The sequence below is a fragment of the Agelaius phoeniceus genome, chromosome 25, assembly GCF_051311805.1.
Source record: "Agelaius phoeniceus isolate bAgePho1 chromosome 25, bAgePho1.hap1, whole genome shotgun sequence".
NCBI classification, from domain to species: domain Eukaryota; kingdom Metazoa; phylum Chordata; class Aves; order Passeriformes; family Icteridae; genus Agelaius; species Agelaius phoeniceus.
The window spans coordinates 4366486-4384846 of NC_135289.1; the positions used below are offsets into that span (position 1 = coordinate 4366486).

Consider the following 18361-nt stretch of genomic DNA (forward strand, 5'->3'; position numbering starts at 1 on the left):
TCGGCAGAGAGGGGACAGAGCCCCATCTGAGGAGTAGACAGAGAACCCCCAATGACGGAGGAGAGCACACCCCAGGAACCCCCTTTAGGGGGAAGCCTCCGTGCTGGGCAGGCAGAGCCCGAGGGACAGACACGAACCTTGCGCTCGCTGAAGGACCAAAGGATCAGGGGGAGACGCTTTGAGGACAAGGCAGAGCATTTCCAGTCCTGAAGCTCCAGTCCAGTTTCCAACACAAGTGGAGCAAGTTCTGAAAATGCCCATGAGCCCTCAGGAACAGTGTACAACCGGCCACTTACATTACAGATCCAGAATGGGACAGTAGCAAATGGAACATGGAGCTGTGTCAGGGGTGTTTAGGCTGGATATCAGGGAAAGGTTCATCCCCAGAGGGTGCAGGCACTGCCCAGGCTCCCCAGGGAATGGGCACGGCCCCGAGGCTGCCAGAGCTCCAGGAGAGTTTGAACATTGTCCCAGGGATGCACAGGGTGGAATTTTGAGGTGTCTTTGCAGGGCAGGGAATGGACTGGAACCCTGTGGGTCCCTTCCAACTCGGGATATTCTGTGAACATATTTGAACTTCCCTCACCTATTTTTGCCTGCTACTAATTAACAATAAATTCAATCAAAGCAACTGCTATTTAGTTTGTTTTTTTCTGGCTGCACAGCTAGGACCCAATTGGAGGGATGTTACTCAACACTGAGAGGGAAGATAAAAATGCATCAGAGGCATTCTGGATTATGTTAATCTAAAAACCAGAAAATTCGACATTTTGTTTTTGGTCATTGCAGTATTTCACTCAGGTGCAAAAGGCTTGGGAATATGCAGAATACATGGAATTCCCCCAGGACCCACAAAACACTTGAGAAAGTATTTCCCATTGGGTTTTTTATTCCCTCCTGAACAATTTCTAATAGAAAAGTACTGTATACAAGAGCACTCCTGTACAGAAACCCCTTATATCTACCAGTCTTGCTGGATATTCCAAATGTTCACCATGTCTCCAGTGTTCACTGTCTCTCAGTAAGCACAGGGACGAGTCACCTTCTGCATCTATCAAAAGTCTCACTTGGGGAAAAGTGCCATTAAAAATTTCAGCTAATAGTGGACATGAGATGTTTACCGTTCTTGGAAGATTATTCTTCAATCACAAGTAGGACAGAAATCTTTATATAAAAATGTCATTAAAAATACCACAGTACTGAGAAACTCCCATAACACTGCACCTCTAATTCCACTCAATACAGGACCTGCAGGAACTATGGAACACCAGACTCACCTGTGATGTGACATTAAAATTCTGTTCATGAGGGTGGTTTGGTTTGGTTTTGAGGCAGACCTGAGCTCCCTCTGCCTGAACCCAAATTTGTGGGAGGCCAAAGAGCTTTGATCTGCAGGTGCTGTGCTCTGGCAGGCTCTGAGCAGGGCTGGCTGGTAACTGGGAGCACTGGGAAGGCTGGGACAGGCCTATCTATCAAAAAAGATTAATCCTTCAAAAATGTGCCAGGAAGTGTCGTTAACTCCAATCTTCACCCCTAAAACAAGGTAAAGTTTGCTCTGAATAGGAGTGACTCCTTCAAGTGCTCTGCTGGCATCTGCTGCTCTCTCAGCTGCCCTCAGCAGTGGCCAGGTGACAAAGCCAGGCCAGGTGACAAAGCCAGGCCAGCCAGGCACTGAGGGTCCCTCACTCTGCAGAGCCCAGCTGCCCTGTGCAGCCAGAGCAAACCACATCCCTGCCTCTCACACTGTGGTTTCTCAATCATCTCCTGTTCCTTTTATCAAGCACAAAAATCACAACCTGCATTATGTTCTCTAGCTACAGACAAGGTGGATTTAAGAACCACCTGCACAGCTGGAATTATTAACTAAAGCTCATAAAAAATAACAAAGGGTGAGGAAATGAGCCATCACAAGGGAGGACACATCAAATACTTCAATGCTAAGCATCCGAGTGCTGCAGGTACTAAGACAGAGCAGGGTGCAAGCTTTTGCCATCAACACTTCAGAAAAATGCAGAGAAAACAGCCCACACACTTTATAGATAAAACAAATAAACAAGGAAACACCTGGAACAACAAATCCTTGTCAGGTAGTTTCATAACAGTCCCTGAAGGCTTGGAGATGAGGTTGGTGTGGCCTTGGCTTCAGTCTGGCAGATCTTCTCTCCCCACCTCGAAGGACTCCTTGCTGATCAACAGCAGCTCACGCAGCTCTTTGTTTTCAAGCTGCAAAACCAACAATATTGCTGAAACAGAAACGAGCTCATTCACAACTAAAGGACTGTCACACAAAGATACTAATTTGTAATTAAAAGATGCTAATATTTAAACAGTCCCACTCCTTCACAGATACATAAAGTTTGTAATGCCAACATTAGTACAGTGGAACCATGTAATTTTAGTATGGGAACCACATAATTTAAAGCTTATCTTCTTCTGGCTTTATTTATTTATTTATATATAGATACATAAAAATAATATGAACATTAAAAACTTGAAAATAAACAATTATGTTCTGCATTTCCTGACCCCATCACAAAATTTTTAATGTTTTAAGTCCTTAACACAAACACAGAAAATGCAGAGAAAGTCTAGAGACCCCCAAAGCTCAATTTATCTTCAGCAACTGGCTCTGTTCTTACCTCCAACTGAGCCAGCTTCTCCTGAACTTTAAAGAACTGCTCATCATCCACTTGAACAGCTTTTCTCATCACCTCTCCCATCTCACATATTCTGTCTATTTGACTTTCAATTTCCTGAAAGACATAAAATTAATACATTCAGTAAGTTCAGGCAAAAGCAACAGTCATTATTTATTCCTTCTAAATCACTTACTTCCATTTTTCTGATTTTGGATTCTCTTTCTGTTTCAAATTTAAATCATTTTCTCCCAAGCACTTGAAAGCCTTTCTGCCTTGTATACTTAAAGATAAGAACTTGCACCTTATTGTCCTTTATCAGCAGTCCTTTATCAGTGAAAACAGTGAAGAGAGACACAGCAGCCAACAAGATAAGGCACTCTGATTTAAAGGGAAATAATTTCAAGTGTGCCAAGGTCTGAGACAGCAAAGTCAGGTTCACGTGAACATGATTAGTAGGCAGCAAATTTTATTTTGCTTTATTAGAAAAGCCTGACTGAATTTAAGACACTAAAAATAAATGCAAAGATGATTTCAAGTGTGGAGTAAACAACTTTACCTCAGAAGGACATCCAGCAACAAAACTAAAGCAAGTAAGACCAGAGCCTTCTGAGGCAGATATTACAGAATCTGTCTAGATACAGCAATAATCCTCTGAAAATGCATTTTTCTGCAGCTCAGAAATGCACATGGAACAAACACTGACAAATTCCAGTATGGAGCAACAGTTCCTGCTAGAAGAGCAATACATCACTCAACATGACAGGCCACAGGGTGGAGTTTCTTTAAGTGCCCATAGTTTTTCTACTGCCTCTGGAAGATAAATTTATCACAGAGCAGAGAATTCAGTTTTGAACTCCATTATTCAGAAAGTATGTAAATAAATGAGAGCATCCAGAAGACAGCTGGAGAACATGAGAGACTTCTGGGAAAAAAAAGATTATTATTTTTCCAAACTATTATTTTTCTAAACAGGAAGATGGTTATACTAAGAATAGTTATTTTAAAGACATTAGCAGTTTGTTACTGTTCTCCAAATGGTGGGGAGAAAAAACTCAAGGACTTCACCTGAAGTACAGAAGACTTTGCCTAGAAATTGAGACAATCAAGGGATATCCCTTCAAGGGTTCCTGCAGAGCCCTTTCAGCTTTGCATTGTCAAGTTTTGTTCAAATGTAAAACCCTGCTAAACAGCAATTCTTGCACTCAGGGAGGCACTGGAAACCAAACACAGCTACACCTTCAGATGAGTTAAGCAACTCAGGAAAGAGAAGCAGTGAATTGCCACATATCAGTGCACACAAACACATGAGAAGAGTTGGCCTGGCTCCAGTTTCAATGAAAAAGATATGAGATGTCACTGGGTTGAACCAACCTGCTGCTCTCTAATGAGATAAAAATACATTTTAAAAAATGCCTAACACAATTCCTAAGTTTTAAATGGAAACGTAACGTTATTCTATTGTTACTCAATACCTAAATATGAAACAGGCAGCAGTTATCAGCAGCCACATCTCAGAGTTCTGAAGTCACTGAGCCCAGTGTGCACAAGGGGACACTTCAGGCCACTCCACACAGTATCTGGATTTAAGAACACTAGGGAGTGAAATCTCTTAAGAACTAAACATATACAGCTCACAGAGTTTAGGAGGGTTTTTCCCCTTTGTTACAGCTAATGAATTATAACTCAGATATCTGATTTTACTACAGAGGATCAGGCACATTAAACATAAGCCAGGAAAATCACCACCTGGTTGAAAGAAAAAGCCTCCACCTGGGCTGTGAAGGGGTTGTGCCTTTCAGTGACCTCTGGGACAGCAGTTACAACCTGTGTGTTCTGAAAGGAACAGAGGGGAAAATACCAGCAAAGAGAGTCAAGACTGAGAGAAAATGTATTTTGGAGCACAGGCGTTGCAGGAATGGAAACAAAGATTGAGTGACAGCGAGCAGGGGACAGGGGTCTTGAGCACTCTCCTGTCCCCATCTCACCTTACCCCAGAATTAGCCTGATGGACTTTCAAAACTGGTTCTGCCTCTTCACGTTTCCTCCCTTCCAGCAGCTGCAACATCTGCTTCCTGTACTTGCTCATGATGAGCTCCAGCGCGTCCTGGTGCTCCTCCAGCGAGACCCAGAGCTCTGCAGAGCACAGCACATCAGGCAGGGCCACAGCAGGAGCCCCGAGGCGCTCGCTGGGTACCGGCTGCGGGACCGGCGCTGCCCCACGGCTCCCCGGATGCCCTCGGCCGAGGAGACTCCCTGAGCCACCACCCCCCAGGGCATCCAGCGACTCTGCTCTCCTCCACGGGACCCTCCCGCCGGGACAGCCCCGCGTAGCGCCCAACATCCCCCGGGGCCCCTCTGCCCATCAGCACCCGCCAGGATCCGCCCCGGCCCCGCTCACCCCGGTTCTCCTGCTGCAGGTCGCGGATCTGCGTGTTCTCCTGTGCCAGCACCACGTGCGGCCGCAGCCGGGACGGGTCGGGCCGCTCCGCCGCGGGTCCCGGGCCCTGCCGAGGAAACGCGGGGGTCGGTCCGGCCGCCTCGGGCCTACCGAGACGCGGGGGTCGTTCCGGCCGCCCCGCCCGGGCCCTGCCGAGACGCGGGGGTCGGTCCGGCCGCGCTCACCTGGTCGGCGCAGCCCGCGCCCGCCTCCCGCATGGCGGCCACGCGCCGGTGCAGCACGGCCGACTGGTCGATGAGCGACTCGGCCGCCGTGTCGTGCTCCTTCAGCCGCTCCAGCAGCGTCCGCGCGTCCGTCAGGATCTTATCGATGGTGCAGCTCATGGCGGGCGGCGCTGCTCAGCCCCGCGGCGGGCCCATGTCCCTCGCGGCCCCGCCGCCGCTCTCGCCCCTCAGCCGTTCTGGCCCCGCTCCGGCCCCGCCGCCGGGCGCGGGCGGACGCGAACCCGCGGGGCCGGGAACGCCGCTTCCGCCTGCGGCCACGGCGCCGCCAGTGCGCATGCGCGACCCGGCGCGAGCCCGCCGATCCACCACGGGCTCGCCTGGTGGCGCCAGAGCGCCACGGCCCGGCCGGGGGGCGGGGCCAGAGCGGGGAGGGGCGGGGCCAGCACGCCTGTTGGGCGGTCTGGGGGCGGGGCCAACGCCGGGAGTGCCCCCGCCGTTCCCGGGGATGCTCGCAGCCCTGGGGCTTTGGCTGAGTTTGGGGTGTTTGGGGTGTTTTGGAGCAGGGGACACCGCGCTCCCCCGGCACACGGCGTCCCTGCCCCGGTGGATGCGCTCCCTCCCACGAGCCGCCCACGCCGCGGTCCCGCGTGTCCGAGCCCCCCGTGCCCCGAGAGCCCCGGCGCGGTCGGGGGAGCCCGGGACAAGGCCGGCTCCGAGCGGCCGCTGCTCGGCACGGGCTGTTTGCGGAGGCCCGGCGGCCCTGACCCCGGGTCCCGCTTATCTCTGCGGCTGCTCCCTCCCAGCGCGATCAATCCCGGCTGGTATCTGCGGGGCTCCCGTCTTATCTGATCCTGCTGTTTGTCCCTTCCAACAGTAAACATCCGCCACTCAAAATAACAAGCTGTGCAATGCTGACTCGCTGCTTTGATTCTTATTTGCTAACTGAAGCTACTGTTGGTGATCCGGGGTGTCCTTGAGGCTTTGTGCCACAAAGTTTTGTTCAATAGCATTGACTTCATTAACAGTGATTTCAACAATAATATTTTAGCAGGACTGCCTTTGATTTGAATCATCTTTTGAATTTAATTCCCTATTCACACAGACACATGAGAAAACTCCAGGATGCTTTATCAGATGAAGGTTCTTTATGATCCCAGAGATAATCAAGCCGGGTGCAGAAGTGCTGAATGAGATTAATTTTATAAAAGCAACAATCTCAAAACATGCACACAATGCAAAAGAGAACAGGGCAAGCAGCTGCAGTTGGAATATTTCATCAGAATCAGATTAATTAGTAAAGTATGAGAGCTATTCTGCAAATTTGGGAAATGTAATCCTTCCGCTAGTTTGGAAATAAAAGCCCAGACCATGGTTTATAGCATATTTCACCTTCTGGTCCTTTCCTATTTTTCATCTTATTAGAGAATACTAGAAAGTTAGGACAGTTTATCAGAATTCCTTTTTCCTAATAGGCAAGTCATGAGCACTTGGAAAACTGACAAATATTACTGTGTGGACCATCCTGGCTATGGAACAAGTTGGGTAAAGGTTGGGACAGTTGGGTCCTGTCCCAAAATGGACACATCATCCCTAAGCCATGGCCAGGACTGGTTTCCCCTGTCCCACTCCCACATCCTCACATGACCCCTCGTGTGCAGCTCAGCACCTGCTGCTGCCTCCTCTGCTCCCATTCCCAGCTCTGTGCCTGCCTCCAAAGCCTCTCCCAGAGCACCCATTTCCCAGAGCTGGCCTGACACAGCTCCATGGAACGAGCTCTGTGTGCCAGAGCCATCTGTCCCTTTTTCACTTTATCCAACACAGGGATTTCTGTGAAACCACTTTGCAGTCCCCTGAGGTTCCACTGAATTCAGGCACTCGGTGAGACATTTGGAGATGGGGCACTGGGAATTCCAGTTCACATCCATAGGAAATCAGCTGAAGGAACCCATGGTCTGGGCAGTGTGAAGGATCGTTTCACCCCCCCAGGAGCTGCACCAGGATGTGTCTGAGCTGCCTGTTGTGCTCTTGTGTTTATAATTCTGATTTAACCCTCACTTCCCCCTGGTGTCAGAGGTGCCATCCTGGCCTTCCCTGCCCACAGGGACAAGCAGGGGTGGGTGAGGGCAGCACTGCTATACCAGACTGTCATTTCAGGATCAGTTCATTTCCTCTGGGGCATTCTGGCTTCTGGGAATAAAATTCCAGGAGGAGGGAGATGAGAGTCTATGACACCACTGCCACACTGCCCTGAGCCCATCTCAGCCCCTCTCCAGCAGATCTGGACACAGAATAATTTCTGCAGCTCCAAGGGACAGCAGAGTGAGTTCCTGTGGCGCCAGGACACAGAGAGGATCCCAGCAGGACACAACTCCTTGGTTTAAATGCTGGGAATGCTCACCACCAAAACTTCGAGTGTGTAGCAACAGAGCTTAAACAAATCAACAGATGAGCATTTCTGAGTAGGGGTGCCTTGTAATTCCTTTGGCTTATCACAGCAATTCTGTGTAAACTAAATAGAATGTATAAATTTGGCCTCTCAAACTTTTTAGTGTTTAACTTCAATTCGATTAAACACTTATGTGTGTGTACAAAGTGAAAAATGGGGTTACAAGAGGTTAATGTTTTAATGCTTTTAATAACTCTTAACCACATGGCTGTATTTTGTCAAACAGAACATGGGGTTGTTGTGGCAGAAGTGAAGGCTGGATAGCAGAGAACTGGGACACTCAGAGCAGCAATGCTGCTGTAGAGCCCAAACTGCTTCCAGGCCATCTTTGGAAAATCACAAACAGTATTTCTGTGGTGGGATAAAAACAGTTCTGAGTACAGCTGAGCAGACTCTTGCTAACAGTAAGAAAATCATAAAGAAAAGAAATCTAGATGGACAAAAAGTGAACACAATTTCTCAGGGCACAGGAGCACCTCCCCTGTGGATACAGGCTGAGAGAGCTGGGGCTGTTCAGCCTGGAGAAGAGAAAGTTGTGTGGAGACCCCACAGCCCTTTCCAGGGTTTGAAGGGGCTACAGGGAAGCTGGAGAGGGACCCCTCATCAGGAACTGCAGGGACAGGGCAAGAGAAAATGGGTTCAGGCTGAAAGAGCAGAAATTCAAGTGATATATATGGAAGGAATTCCTCCCTGTGAGGGTGGGCAGGCCCTGGCACAGGTGCCCAGAGCATCCCTGGAAGTGCCCAAGGCCAGGTTGGACAGGGCTTGGAGCAGCCTGGGACAGTGAAAGGTCTCTGCCCATAGCAGGGGGTGGAACAAGATGGTATTTAAGGTCCCTTCACACCCAAACCATCCTGGGATTCTGTGAACAGACCGGTATCAAATGGAAAGATCTGTGACAGATGGAGTGACATCTAGATATTGGAAATAGAGAAAAGAATAAAGGGCAGATTTCTAGGATACTTCTTGGATTTTCAGTAAAGTTATATTAATTTTAAGTGCAGTCAGCACAGGTAGAAACATTGTGGCTGAGTGTCTGAAAGCACAAGTCTCGATGGTGATGCAGCTGGGCACGAGCTTTTTAAAAATGGAACATGACAATTGTCATAAATCCTTCCTTCAAACCCCAACTATTCCAGCAGCTACAGCTGTTTAGAAAGCAAACCAGTCCCCTCTCACACCACACACCCCAACACTTTCTGACTGCTTGCTTTTCAAATTAAGTGGTAGTGCTAAGACAGCTCTCAGCTACTGTCACAATTTCACTGGTATTGCCTTCACCAAGAGTTTAGCACAGAGACTCACAGGCCAGGAGCCCAGAGGAATCCTCCTCTTGCATTTCCCAGCCCATACTTCAAGGTGGATTAACGTGGCATAGTGCAAAGTTGTCCTGTGACAAAAGTGATTACCAAGGAACTCAGTCTTATTGTTCATCCTAATTATCCTGCTTTGATAAATCTTGAGGAGTCACCCACTGCACCACAGCGCTCACACTTATGAGTCTAATATTCTTTCTACTGTTAAAACAAATGTCCTCAAGATGGAATCCAGGCTGGAAAAAAGGAAAAACATTATCATTGATAAATGGACACATCCAGTTAATTCAGTCTCAGCAGCAAGACCGCTGCTGATAAAATGCTGAGCAAGGCATTCCACAATAATTATTTTGTAATGCTTAACACAGTGTCAAGATCTGCTTTATGGAAATGAGCTCTTGGCTTCCCTTTGCTGTACCTACAAAGTCCTGCAGTGCCTGTAGTTATGAGTATTCTCTATGAACTACCAACTCTTGGGATTGTAATCAAATTTAATTGATAGCTTTGCTTTCTTCCACCTCGTGCCTCACTGGAGCATTTTATTAACAAATCTTGGTCTTCCAGCCAAGGGGGAGCAGATTTGGCAGAGGGTACTGAAAGGGGGAGTGTCAGGGTACCCAGGAACTTTGTGAAGGTTGAATGGATGGGCTTATGGTACCTACTCTGCATTCAGGCACTGCAGATTAAGTTTAGGAAAAAAAACAGGAGAAACAGTCACATTTTGTGGGCCATCCTGGGACTTTCAGGTGAGTTTAAGGCAGTCTGGCTCTTGGACTGAAATTTGACATGATGTTTAGTTCTTCAAGATTGGCCTTACAAGCATGTGAGAAAATGCAAGGTGAAACTATCCAATGACTTCATGATTAAGAAAAAATCAGTCTTAAAAAGACCAAAATTGTTCTTCCTCTCTGGTCTGCTATTTCATGATTTAATCCCACGAAAGCATTTCAGAATTTAACAAGAACTTCCATCTTCTCACCCAATTTGATCGTGAAGATTTGTCTGATACATTTGATGCAAAACAAAGAGTACTTCTATTATCTCACACCAAAGATCTTCCCTGCAGTGCTAAATGGGAGCTGTTCACTGTGCAAGGTAACACCAACAGGCACAATCAGTACTCACAAGGCTTTGTGCTGCTTCTCACCCAGGACTGAGAGGTTCATCCACACCCATGAAGAGCAATCCCAACAGTGTCAGCATTCCTGAGCCTTTGGAAGATCTATAAATAATAGAAGAGAGGAGAAACAGAAAACTTGTGCTTTTTTCATGAGTTCCTCAATAAATTGGAAAGGAAATCCAAGGTCTCGGATCACAAAACTTTTGGCATGGATGTGTCTCCCAGTGTATTTTATGCCTCTGAACCATTTTATTTCTCTGACACAAAAATAGGTAAAGATTAGGTCAGATCATTTTGATGCATGATCTGTATTGTTAATACTCAGCTTTCTGTAATAATGCTCTGAACAGTTTACCAACAGGAAAGATCTAATCCTGTAATGAAATAATCATTGTTTTCATATAACCTTTAACTCACATAGAACAACAATTACTGTAATTAGCAATTAGTTTTCTGAGGGCTTTAATCATTTAGTATTTGACTCTTGCTTTCATCATTTAATGATTTACAGTAATGAGCTGGAACATCAGTATTTTGTACTGAAATGGCCAAAATAGTTGTCCAGGCATCCTTGCCCTCATGTGACAGATCTCAGATGGCTTGGGGAGAAGTTAGCCAAGAGCAATAGACAATGCCATCACTTCTGCTTCAGTTCTACTGAAAAACAACAACAAAGTCACTGCCGTGCCTTGCAGTCAGGGCTCAGTAGCTCTTGGAGGGCTGTTGCTTTGCTGAGATTCTGCCCTTTGTTTGAGTTTTGTTTGACAAATGCTTTATAAATGAGCAGGAGAGGTGGTTTATGTTTCATTAATGAGGCTGATAGTGGTTAATTACTGAAGTTACGTAAACAATCCAATAGCAGATCAAGCCAAACGGGTCATTTATGTAGAGAAGATCCAGCTGGAGTGGATGTGATTTCCTTTAACTATTCAGTTTCCAAATGAGTCATGGACATCCAGAACCTCCAGTCCAGATGAACAAAGAACTGTGCTGGCCTTGAACACAGATTTCCTCGGTAGGCAGGGACCCAGGGAAGCTCTTCCTCACCCATCAGACCCAGCTGCCCAATCTCCACGGGGTTTGGCTGCCCAGAGCTCCCAGTCTGCAGTGAGGCTGCACAAGTGCTGCAGCAGGGCCCAGGTCAGGCTGCTGGCACCAGAGCTGCTCATTTTCTATGGAAAACATGTGTGTCCCTAATTCCCCACTTCAGTGCCACTTCTGGATGTTGGCTCGTGGCAGGAACTCCTTCAGCTCCTACTTTCAGGCCCTATCTATGAGGGACACTTTGTTTACTCACTGCTAGCAAAGCAAGCTTGGAGTTTGGTATTATTTCCTTTGCCACTGAAGTGGCTCTGGGCATGTTACTGACCAGAGACTTCAGCAGTGTTTTACAGACTTGATGTATGTATAGGAAAAGAACAGAAAACAGAGCTGGAAGAGAGCTTTCCAAAGTCCTTTCCAAAAAGTCCTCTTTACAAACCAAAGCAACTCAGAGAAAACATTTCTTGAGTTCAATCCGGTTGCCCAAACTGATCTTCAAAACAGCCAGTGGAGAAGATTGTACAAGGAACTTGCTCCAGTGCTATTTTTACCACAGTAATTGCTTTCTCTAGTTTGTAATTTAAATCTTCCTTACTCCTAAATAACCTTTCTGGGTTTTGATTATTTACAAGCATGGAAAAGAGTTTATTTTCCTCTTCTTTGCAGCAGTATTTTAGGTGACTCAAGTGTGCCCTCAAGTCTCCCATTTTTGTCATGCTAAGCTTTGAATAGGAGCAGTGATTTATTAAAATAATGTAAATATCTGTATTTACATAAATGTATGTATTTAGCCAGTCACCTGGTCTGAATCACTTCATGATTATGCAAAAGAGCTTCATTACTAGAGTGTGGGAGTTAATTAACCTTGGGCTAGTACTTAATTACAGCAATTCATTTCTACTACAACTTTGATATAGTTATTTTGTAAACTTATTTATATACTGATTTTAGAAACTGAATTTACTCTGAATCCATCAGGCTTTATAAACTGAATAGAACAGAGATTTGATGCTTTTTAAAAATCTGGGCTTCAGGGTTAAGTCCCCTGAAGTCAACAGGCTCTAAATATCCACATCCTACAGCTAATTTGAACAGCTTATCAGTAAGGTGCCTTCTATCAGAAAAAAATGCTAAAAATAAAAGTCAGTTGCATTTAAAAGCTAACCACAGTATTTCACAAATCTCTGCTTGTTTTTCCAACTTTCATGAGAAAGGCTGGATGAAAAAGTCAATGGGATATTGTGAAAGAGATACTTCTGTGGAAAAAATATTTGTTATATCAATTGTAAAATTTCAGTTTTACTATTGAAATTTTTTTGACAAATTGACAAGTTTCTGTATGAGGCTGCTTTTACCAGAAAGACAAGTGCTGAGCATAATTAAGCTTGGAACATCATTATGTTCATTTCTGCTGCATAATCACTGTGTTGCAGCTTCCCATCACCACACGTGATCAATGCAGGACATCTGAAGACTTAGAAAACCCCATCATATGCTCAAATAACGTTTATTAGTCAATGCTGTTTGTTCTTGAAAGACTCAACCATTCCACTCCACAGAGAGTCATAAATGGCACATGGAAATAAGCAGCCTTAGGGTAGCTCTTCTCTGGAGCCCATGGAACAGAAATGTGTCCCTCCCTTGAAGGGTGGTGGCCATTTCTCCATGAAAACCTTACTGTCCCAAAAGAGTATTTTAAGTGACTTTGCTGGAAGTCACCCCACAGGAAATGATATTTTCCTTTTCCCATCTAAGTCCATGCAGTATCCAACAGAAGCAGTTTTTCCTGAGGTGAATGGAGAACTGATGTTACACAGAAGGCAGGGGAGCTCCTCCTGCAACCTGCTGGGAGCACTGGAACAACATGATGCCTAGCAAGAAAATTCCCTATGCAAAAGGTCACATCCACCTAGGAAACAATGCAAACACCAAATTGCAATATTAATTTATTAGAAGTTACCAATAAAGGAAATACTTGGGGGTTTAAGAATGGAATTTTGCTGCGTTAATGGCAATGTGAACTGAAATTCACTGAGGCTGCCAATGAATTGAGAGTGAGCCAGAGAAGTGTCTGGATGAGAACACAGAGAACAAGGTAAGTGTTTGGTGTTTGGAGGTCCTGGCCCCATCCAGACTTTCCAAATTAAATTATTATATCATGTAAAAATCTCCAAATAATACTACTGCAATATTTTCCCCATTTAGGAATTGAACATTTTCCATCAGCACCCGGAGATGTCAATGTGAAGCAACCAAAATGGGAGAATTTTGAATTCTAGCAGGAAAGCAGAATCTGAATGCTGGGTGGGCACTCAGAAGCAACCAAAATGGGAGAATTTTGAATTCTAGCAAGAAAGCAAAATGTGAGTGCTGGGTGGGCACTCAGAAGCAACCAAAAAGGGAGTATTTTGAATTCTAGCAAGAAAGCAAAATGTGAGTGCTGGGCAGGCAGTTAGAAGCAACCAAAAAGGGAGAATTTAGAATTCTAGCAGGAAAGCAGAATCTGAATGCTGGGTGGGCACTCAGAAGCAACCAAAATGGGAGAATTTAGAATTCTAGCAGGAGAGCAGAATGTGAGTGCTGGGCAGGCAGGACTCTGGGAAGCAGTGACGTGAGGGTCCCCATGGCCTCTGTCCCTGATGACCCAGTTGTGCTGTGATTTATGTGGCTTTGCAGCTGCCCTTGCTCCGACCCCAGAGGAGCTGTGTGGGAAGTTGGTGTCTCGGAGCCGCGGCGTGGCTCTGCCGAGTGTCTGGAGCCCGGGCTGTGCACACAAACTGATAAATAGGGGAAGGCAAAGGCCTGTGGGCTCCAGCTGCAGCAGAGCTGGGACCGGCTGGGAGAGGAGCTGTGCCCGCAGAGGAGCTCCCTGCAAGCACTGTGAGTATTTCACCCCCTTCTCTGCATGCTCTCAGGTAGAAATTGCTGCTCAAGCTGTTCACCAGTTTGCCATGTGAAAATGTTCCAGGTGCTGCAGCGCTTTTTTCTTCTTTACCTCCTTTTTTCTTTCTGTTTAAGCATCTGACTAAACGAAAACAGCAAGCATGCACTTTTCAATCTGGTATTCTACTGCCAAGGGTTTGTTCCAACAATACTTCATTTGACACACAGAGTGAAGAAAAACAACTTTTAAAGTCGTTTATCTGTTTCCGTTCCCAAAAGTACTCAGAAAAATGTGAATTTCAAATAACCTCTAACCTCTTATTTTAGAATGTATAAAAATTATGCTTTTGAAATAATTATTCATGGAATAACAATTCCAAAGGAAAATTACAAGATAATTGCAATGCAGTCCATTGGTGAAATAAGCCAAGTTCCTATTATTGTTATTATATGGAATATAACAAGTATATATATAAAAGAATATAATAAGTTCCTGTTATTGTTATTATATGGAATATAATACATGGAATATAATATAATATAATTATATATATAAAAGACTATTATAAGTTCCTATTATGAGTATTATAAGGAATATAACAACCAGGAAGGAACACATTTAATAAGATGAAACGTGGAATTTCTTCAAAGAGCAGCTTTGGGGAGCTTCTTGGCACATTTAAACCAGGAGGAACAGAAAAATCTTTAATAATGCGTGTAAGCTGCATACAGGATCAATCAAGGGATCCTAAAATTTCCCCTGCAAAATCATTCTGTAATTAAGCAGTGATTACTGAATTGCTTGAGTGAAATTGAATAGATTAACTGGCATCACACCTACTTGGCACTGATTATGCTCAGTTACTTTTTTTTTTTGTAGTTTTCTGTTTAAATTTTCACAAATTAAAAAAATATAAGCTTTGCCTTCCAGCTGCAAGCAAAGTGCAGTGATTAAAGCTGAGCCTGAAACGTGCTCTGAGTTCCACTACGTGACCACTAACGTGCCCCAAGGTGTGCTAAAGAGATGGTGAAGACCTTCAGCTCGAGTTCCTAAAATTCCCTGTAAACAAGAAATTTCCCCATGACTCAACTGTCAAAATATTTACGATAGCAGCTCCAGCACTGTCAGTACCGACCTCTGAAAGGGCTCCCTGTAGCTCTGCTCCATGAAGGATGTTTTGTATCCCAATACATTTGATAAGTTGATGATATGTTGCTTTATGATATGGGGTTTTATGCTTTATGATATGGGGTTTTATAGCAATAAAAATGATAAACCCCACATCTTTCACCATAAATAGAAATAAATAGATGTCCAGTTCAGATTCTAGTCTGGACGTGTACATTCTATTTATGGTTCTACTTTACTTTTATCAATCAATGGCTTTTTTTTTTTTTCTTTAGTGGATCCCATTTTTGATAAATTGTCAAGTCTTTCAGCTGGGACTAAGAACTAAATTTCTGCATGAGATGGGTAACCAAGCTCTTGAATCAGCACATTCTGGTTTATAGTGAACATTCGTAGTTCAGAAGATGAGCACTGGCAAAATGAAGCCTGTAAAAACACAACATTTTCAAACGTGCTTAGGCCACCTTGAGTGTAGGTCACCTTTTCCAAAAAACACCATTCCCCTCACCTGCTCAGGACTTCACATGTGAAAATGAGAAAGGATTTGGGCCAGTAGCAGAAGGAGAAGCAGGAACAGCGTGTGCTTTACACAGGTGACATTTTCTGTTAGCTCAGTCTGTGTGACTCAGGGCTCAAGGCTCCCAGTGTGTTACTGCTTGGGATGCTACCAAATAAATGATTAAAAAATTCATCTTTTGTTCCCACTTTTTAGTCTAAAGACCTTTATGCATCCTCTCTGGGAACATATTAAGATTTTTGCTTCCTTTTAAAGCGCTCATGCACAAACATGTGGTTATATTGGGAATACACAGAAAAAAGGGGCACAAAACATTTTGTTTTGGGAATGGCATGGCTTCAACTGCCCCAAGCATCCAAACCCATTGCTCCATTTTTACTTCAGCTTTGTTCCAGTTACTGTTTTGGACATTACACCTGGGCATGTCTGGTACCTTCTGTCAGGAGCTTCACCGTGCTGGGCACGTGCAGAATTCCCTTGCCTGGATGAGGTTAATGAGTGTCTGTGTGGTTTGGGGAAGTGTCCCATGAGGTGTGAGGGGTTTGGGATGGCCACAGGGCCTTGGGGAGAGCAGCATATGGATCATGGCATGCCAGGAACTGCTGCAGTTTGGAGGAGGCCTCCCTGCTGCTGCCTCACTCACCAGGGAGGAGGCAAAGGTTGGAAAAAACAACTCTCACAGTCACTCATAAATAATCAAAACTTGCCTGACCTAGGAAATGAAGTTCCTTCCTTATATATCTTATTCTCTTCTCTTTTTTTCTCCTTTTTTTGCTTTAAAATCCCAATGCTTTGTTTGATCAGAACAAGGTTGTCAATGCTAAATTCTCAAATGTCAGAAAATGAAACTCTTTATGTTTATGCACGTCTCATTCTAAGACAGTAGAGCATTCTTCAGACAACGACTGGATTTACTATTCCCACTGTTCTAACATCCTCTTAATTATTTTAATTTAAAATTTCAGCTTACAAAGCCTCAGCCTAAGCTGGAAATTTTGGAGGTGCAACTGGTTACTGTTATTAGCCATAAAAATCAGTAAGAAGGGCTGAATTTTTCTCATAAAATACCTAAGCTGAGGAAACTTTGCCTAAGGAAAATCTACTTCCATTTGGTACTTCATACTCCCAATATACTGCTTTTATTAACTGGATCAGTGTAATTCTTTTATCTACTATTCAATTATGACTTTTATTTAAAGAAACCACTGGAATTCAGAAACACATTTCTTCAGCAAACACACATTTTTGGGAAAAAATGTAGACTTTGCCCAGGCCAAATTGATCTAACTGATAAGACCTCATGATTCAGTGACTTATTTTGCTCTCAAACAAATATTTACTAGCAGAGATAACAAACCCCCAGCATTCCAGCCTCACTGCATCCTTTCACCTTCTGCTGACAACACAAAGTGAAAGTGGTCAGCCCCAAGCAGTCTGGGGGAAGGGATGTGTGTGTTTTACCAGTCAGGACTTCAGATTCCCTGGGGTGCTTCATTCATTGTCTCAGCCCAGCAAGGTACAGGTGTAGCACAAACCCCTTCCCTCAGGGAGGGTCTCTAAACCCAGCTTGCTGTAAATTCTGCAGAGAATCCCGTTGAAGGAGTTGGATTTTCTGTATTTTCCAAATCCTTCCATGCCTTTTTCAGCTTTTTTATCCTTCCTGTCTGCTCAGGGAAAGCTTGTGAGTGGTTCCTGGGCGAATTTTGTCTTACAGCCCTTGCTCAGTGGGCATCAGGCTCAGGAAAGGTTTAACTGTTCCCACTTCCCACTCATGCAGAGGGACAAGGGGGCAAGGAAAACATTCCTACTTCCTCCTCTAATGGCTGCTCTGTCAGCTCTCAATTCTAACCAACACCAGAGGTTTGCTGTAGATGTATAAACTCAAACTCAGCTCATGCCACTGTCCATACAGAGGCTTTTCTTTTTCCCCTAAAACTCTTCTAAGAGTTTTTAGAGCACGCATTTTCAGAACTCTTCTAAATTTGAATTTATAAGTCAAATTACTGAAAAATGAGGTAAGTGTTGAACTCCAAGCACAGCAGCTCTTCTCACCATGTCACTGTGAGCTCTCAGTGCACTTTGTTATGGGGAATGTCAGTGAATCCATCCAGGAGCCCAGGCTCCTTCAACTACCAAGGGACAGTGGAAAGCTCTTTAGAGGCAGCACATCCTATAGAAATCAATATTTTGGTCTTCACTGAAAGCTTTACACTGTTAAAGGAACACAGGAAGTGTAGTTAAGGCAGTGCTTAAGCAAGGCAAAGTTGAGTTTTACTGCATAACTGAGTACATACATGATGAAGAACAGACATTCCATGCTGGTCTTTCCATGCTATTTCCCTTACTTCACCTCTGATAAAACATGAATTAATTAAACTCATTAAAAGCCCATCTTTGTGCACAAACAGGACAGCCCCACATATACACCAGAGCAAATGCTCCAATTCATGCCCAAAGCAAGTTTATTCTATCCAGTGAAGCTCCTTTTAACCTTCTCTGAATTAGAGAATTTACCAGTCCAATTCCCCCACATGGTTTTGTGTAAAACTCAGAGCAAAACATTTCTAACTATAACTTGGAAACTTAGGAAAGAATTTTACCCTGAGTTTGTAATATCAGAACACTCAAACATTTTGTAGTCTCGTTGA

General features: G+C 44.6%; 1 protein-coding gene across 1 annotated transcript; it reads right to left on the bottom strand.

Annotated features, from left to right (window-relative positions):
* Window positions 1-869: 869 nt before the first annotated feature.
* SIKE1 (suppressor of IKBKE 1) lies at window positions 870-5598 on the bottom strand. The gene is made up of 5 exons (XM_054648927.2): window positions 5262-5598; window positions 5038-5143; window positions 4630-4772; window positions 2640-2753; window positions 870-2223 (listed from the first exon to the last, which is right to left on the bottom strand). The coding sequence occupies exons 1-5, from the start codon at window positions 5418-5420 to the stop codon at window positions 2143-2145; spliced, it is 603 nt and encodes a 200-aa protein (XP_054504902.1). The 5' UTR covers window positions 5421-5598; the 3' UTR covers window positions 870-2142.
* Window positions 5599-18361: the final 12763 nt, after the last annotated feature.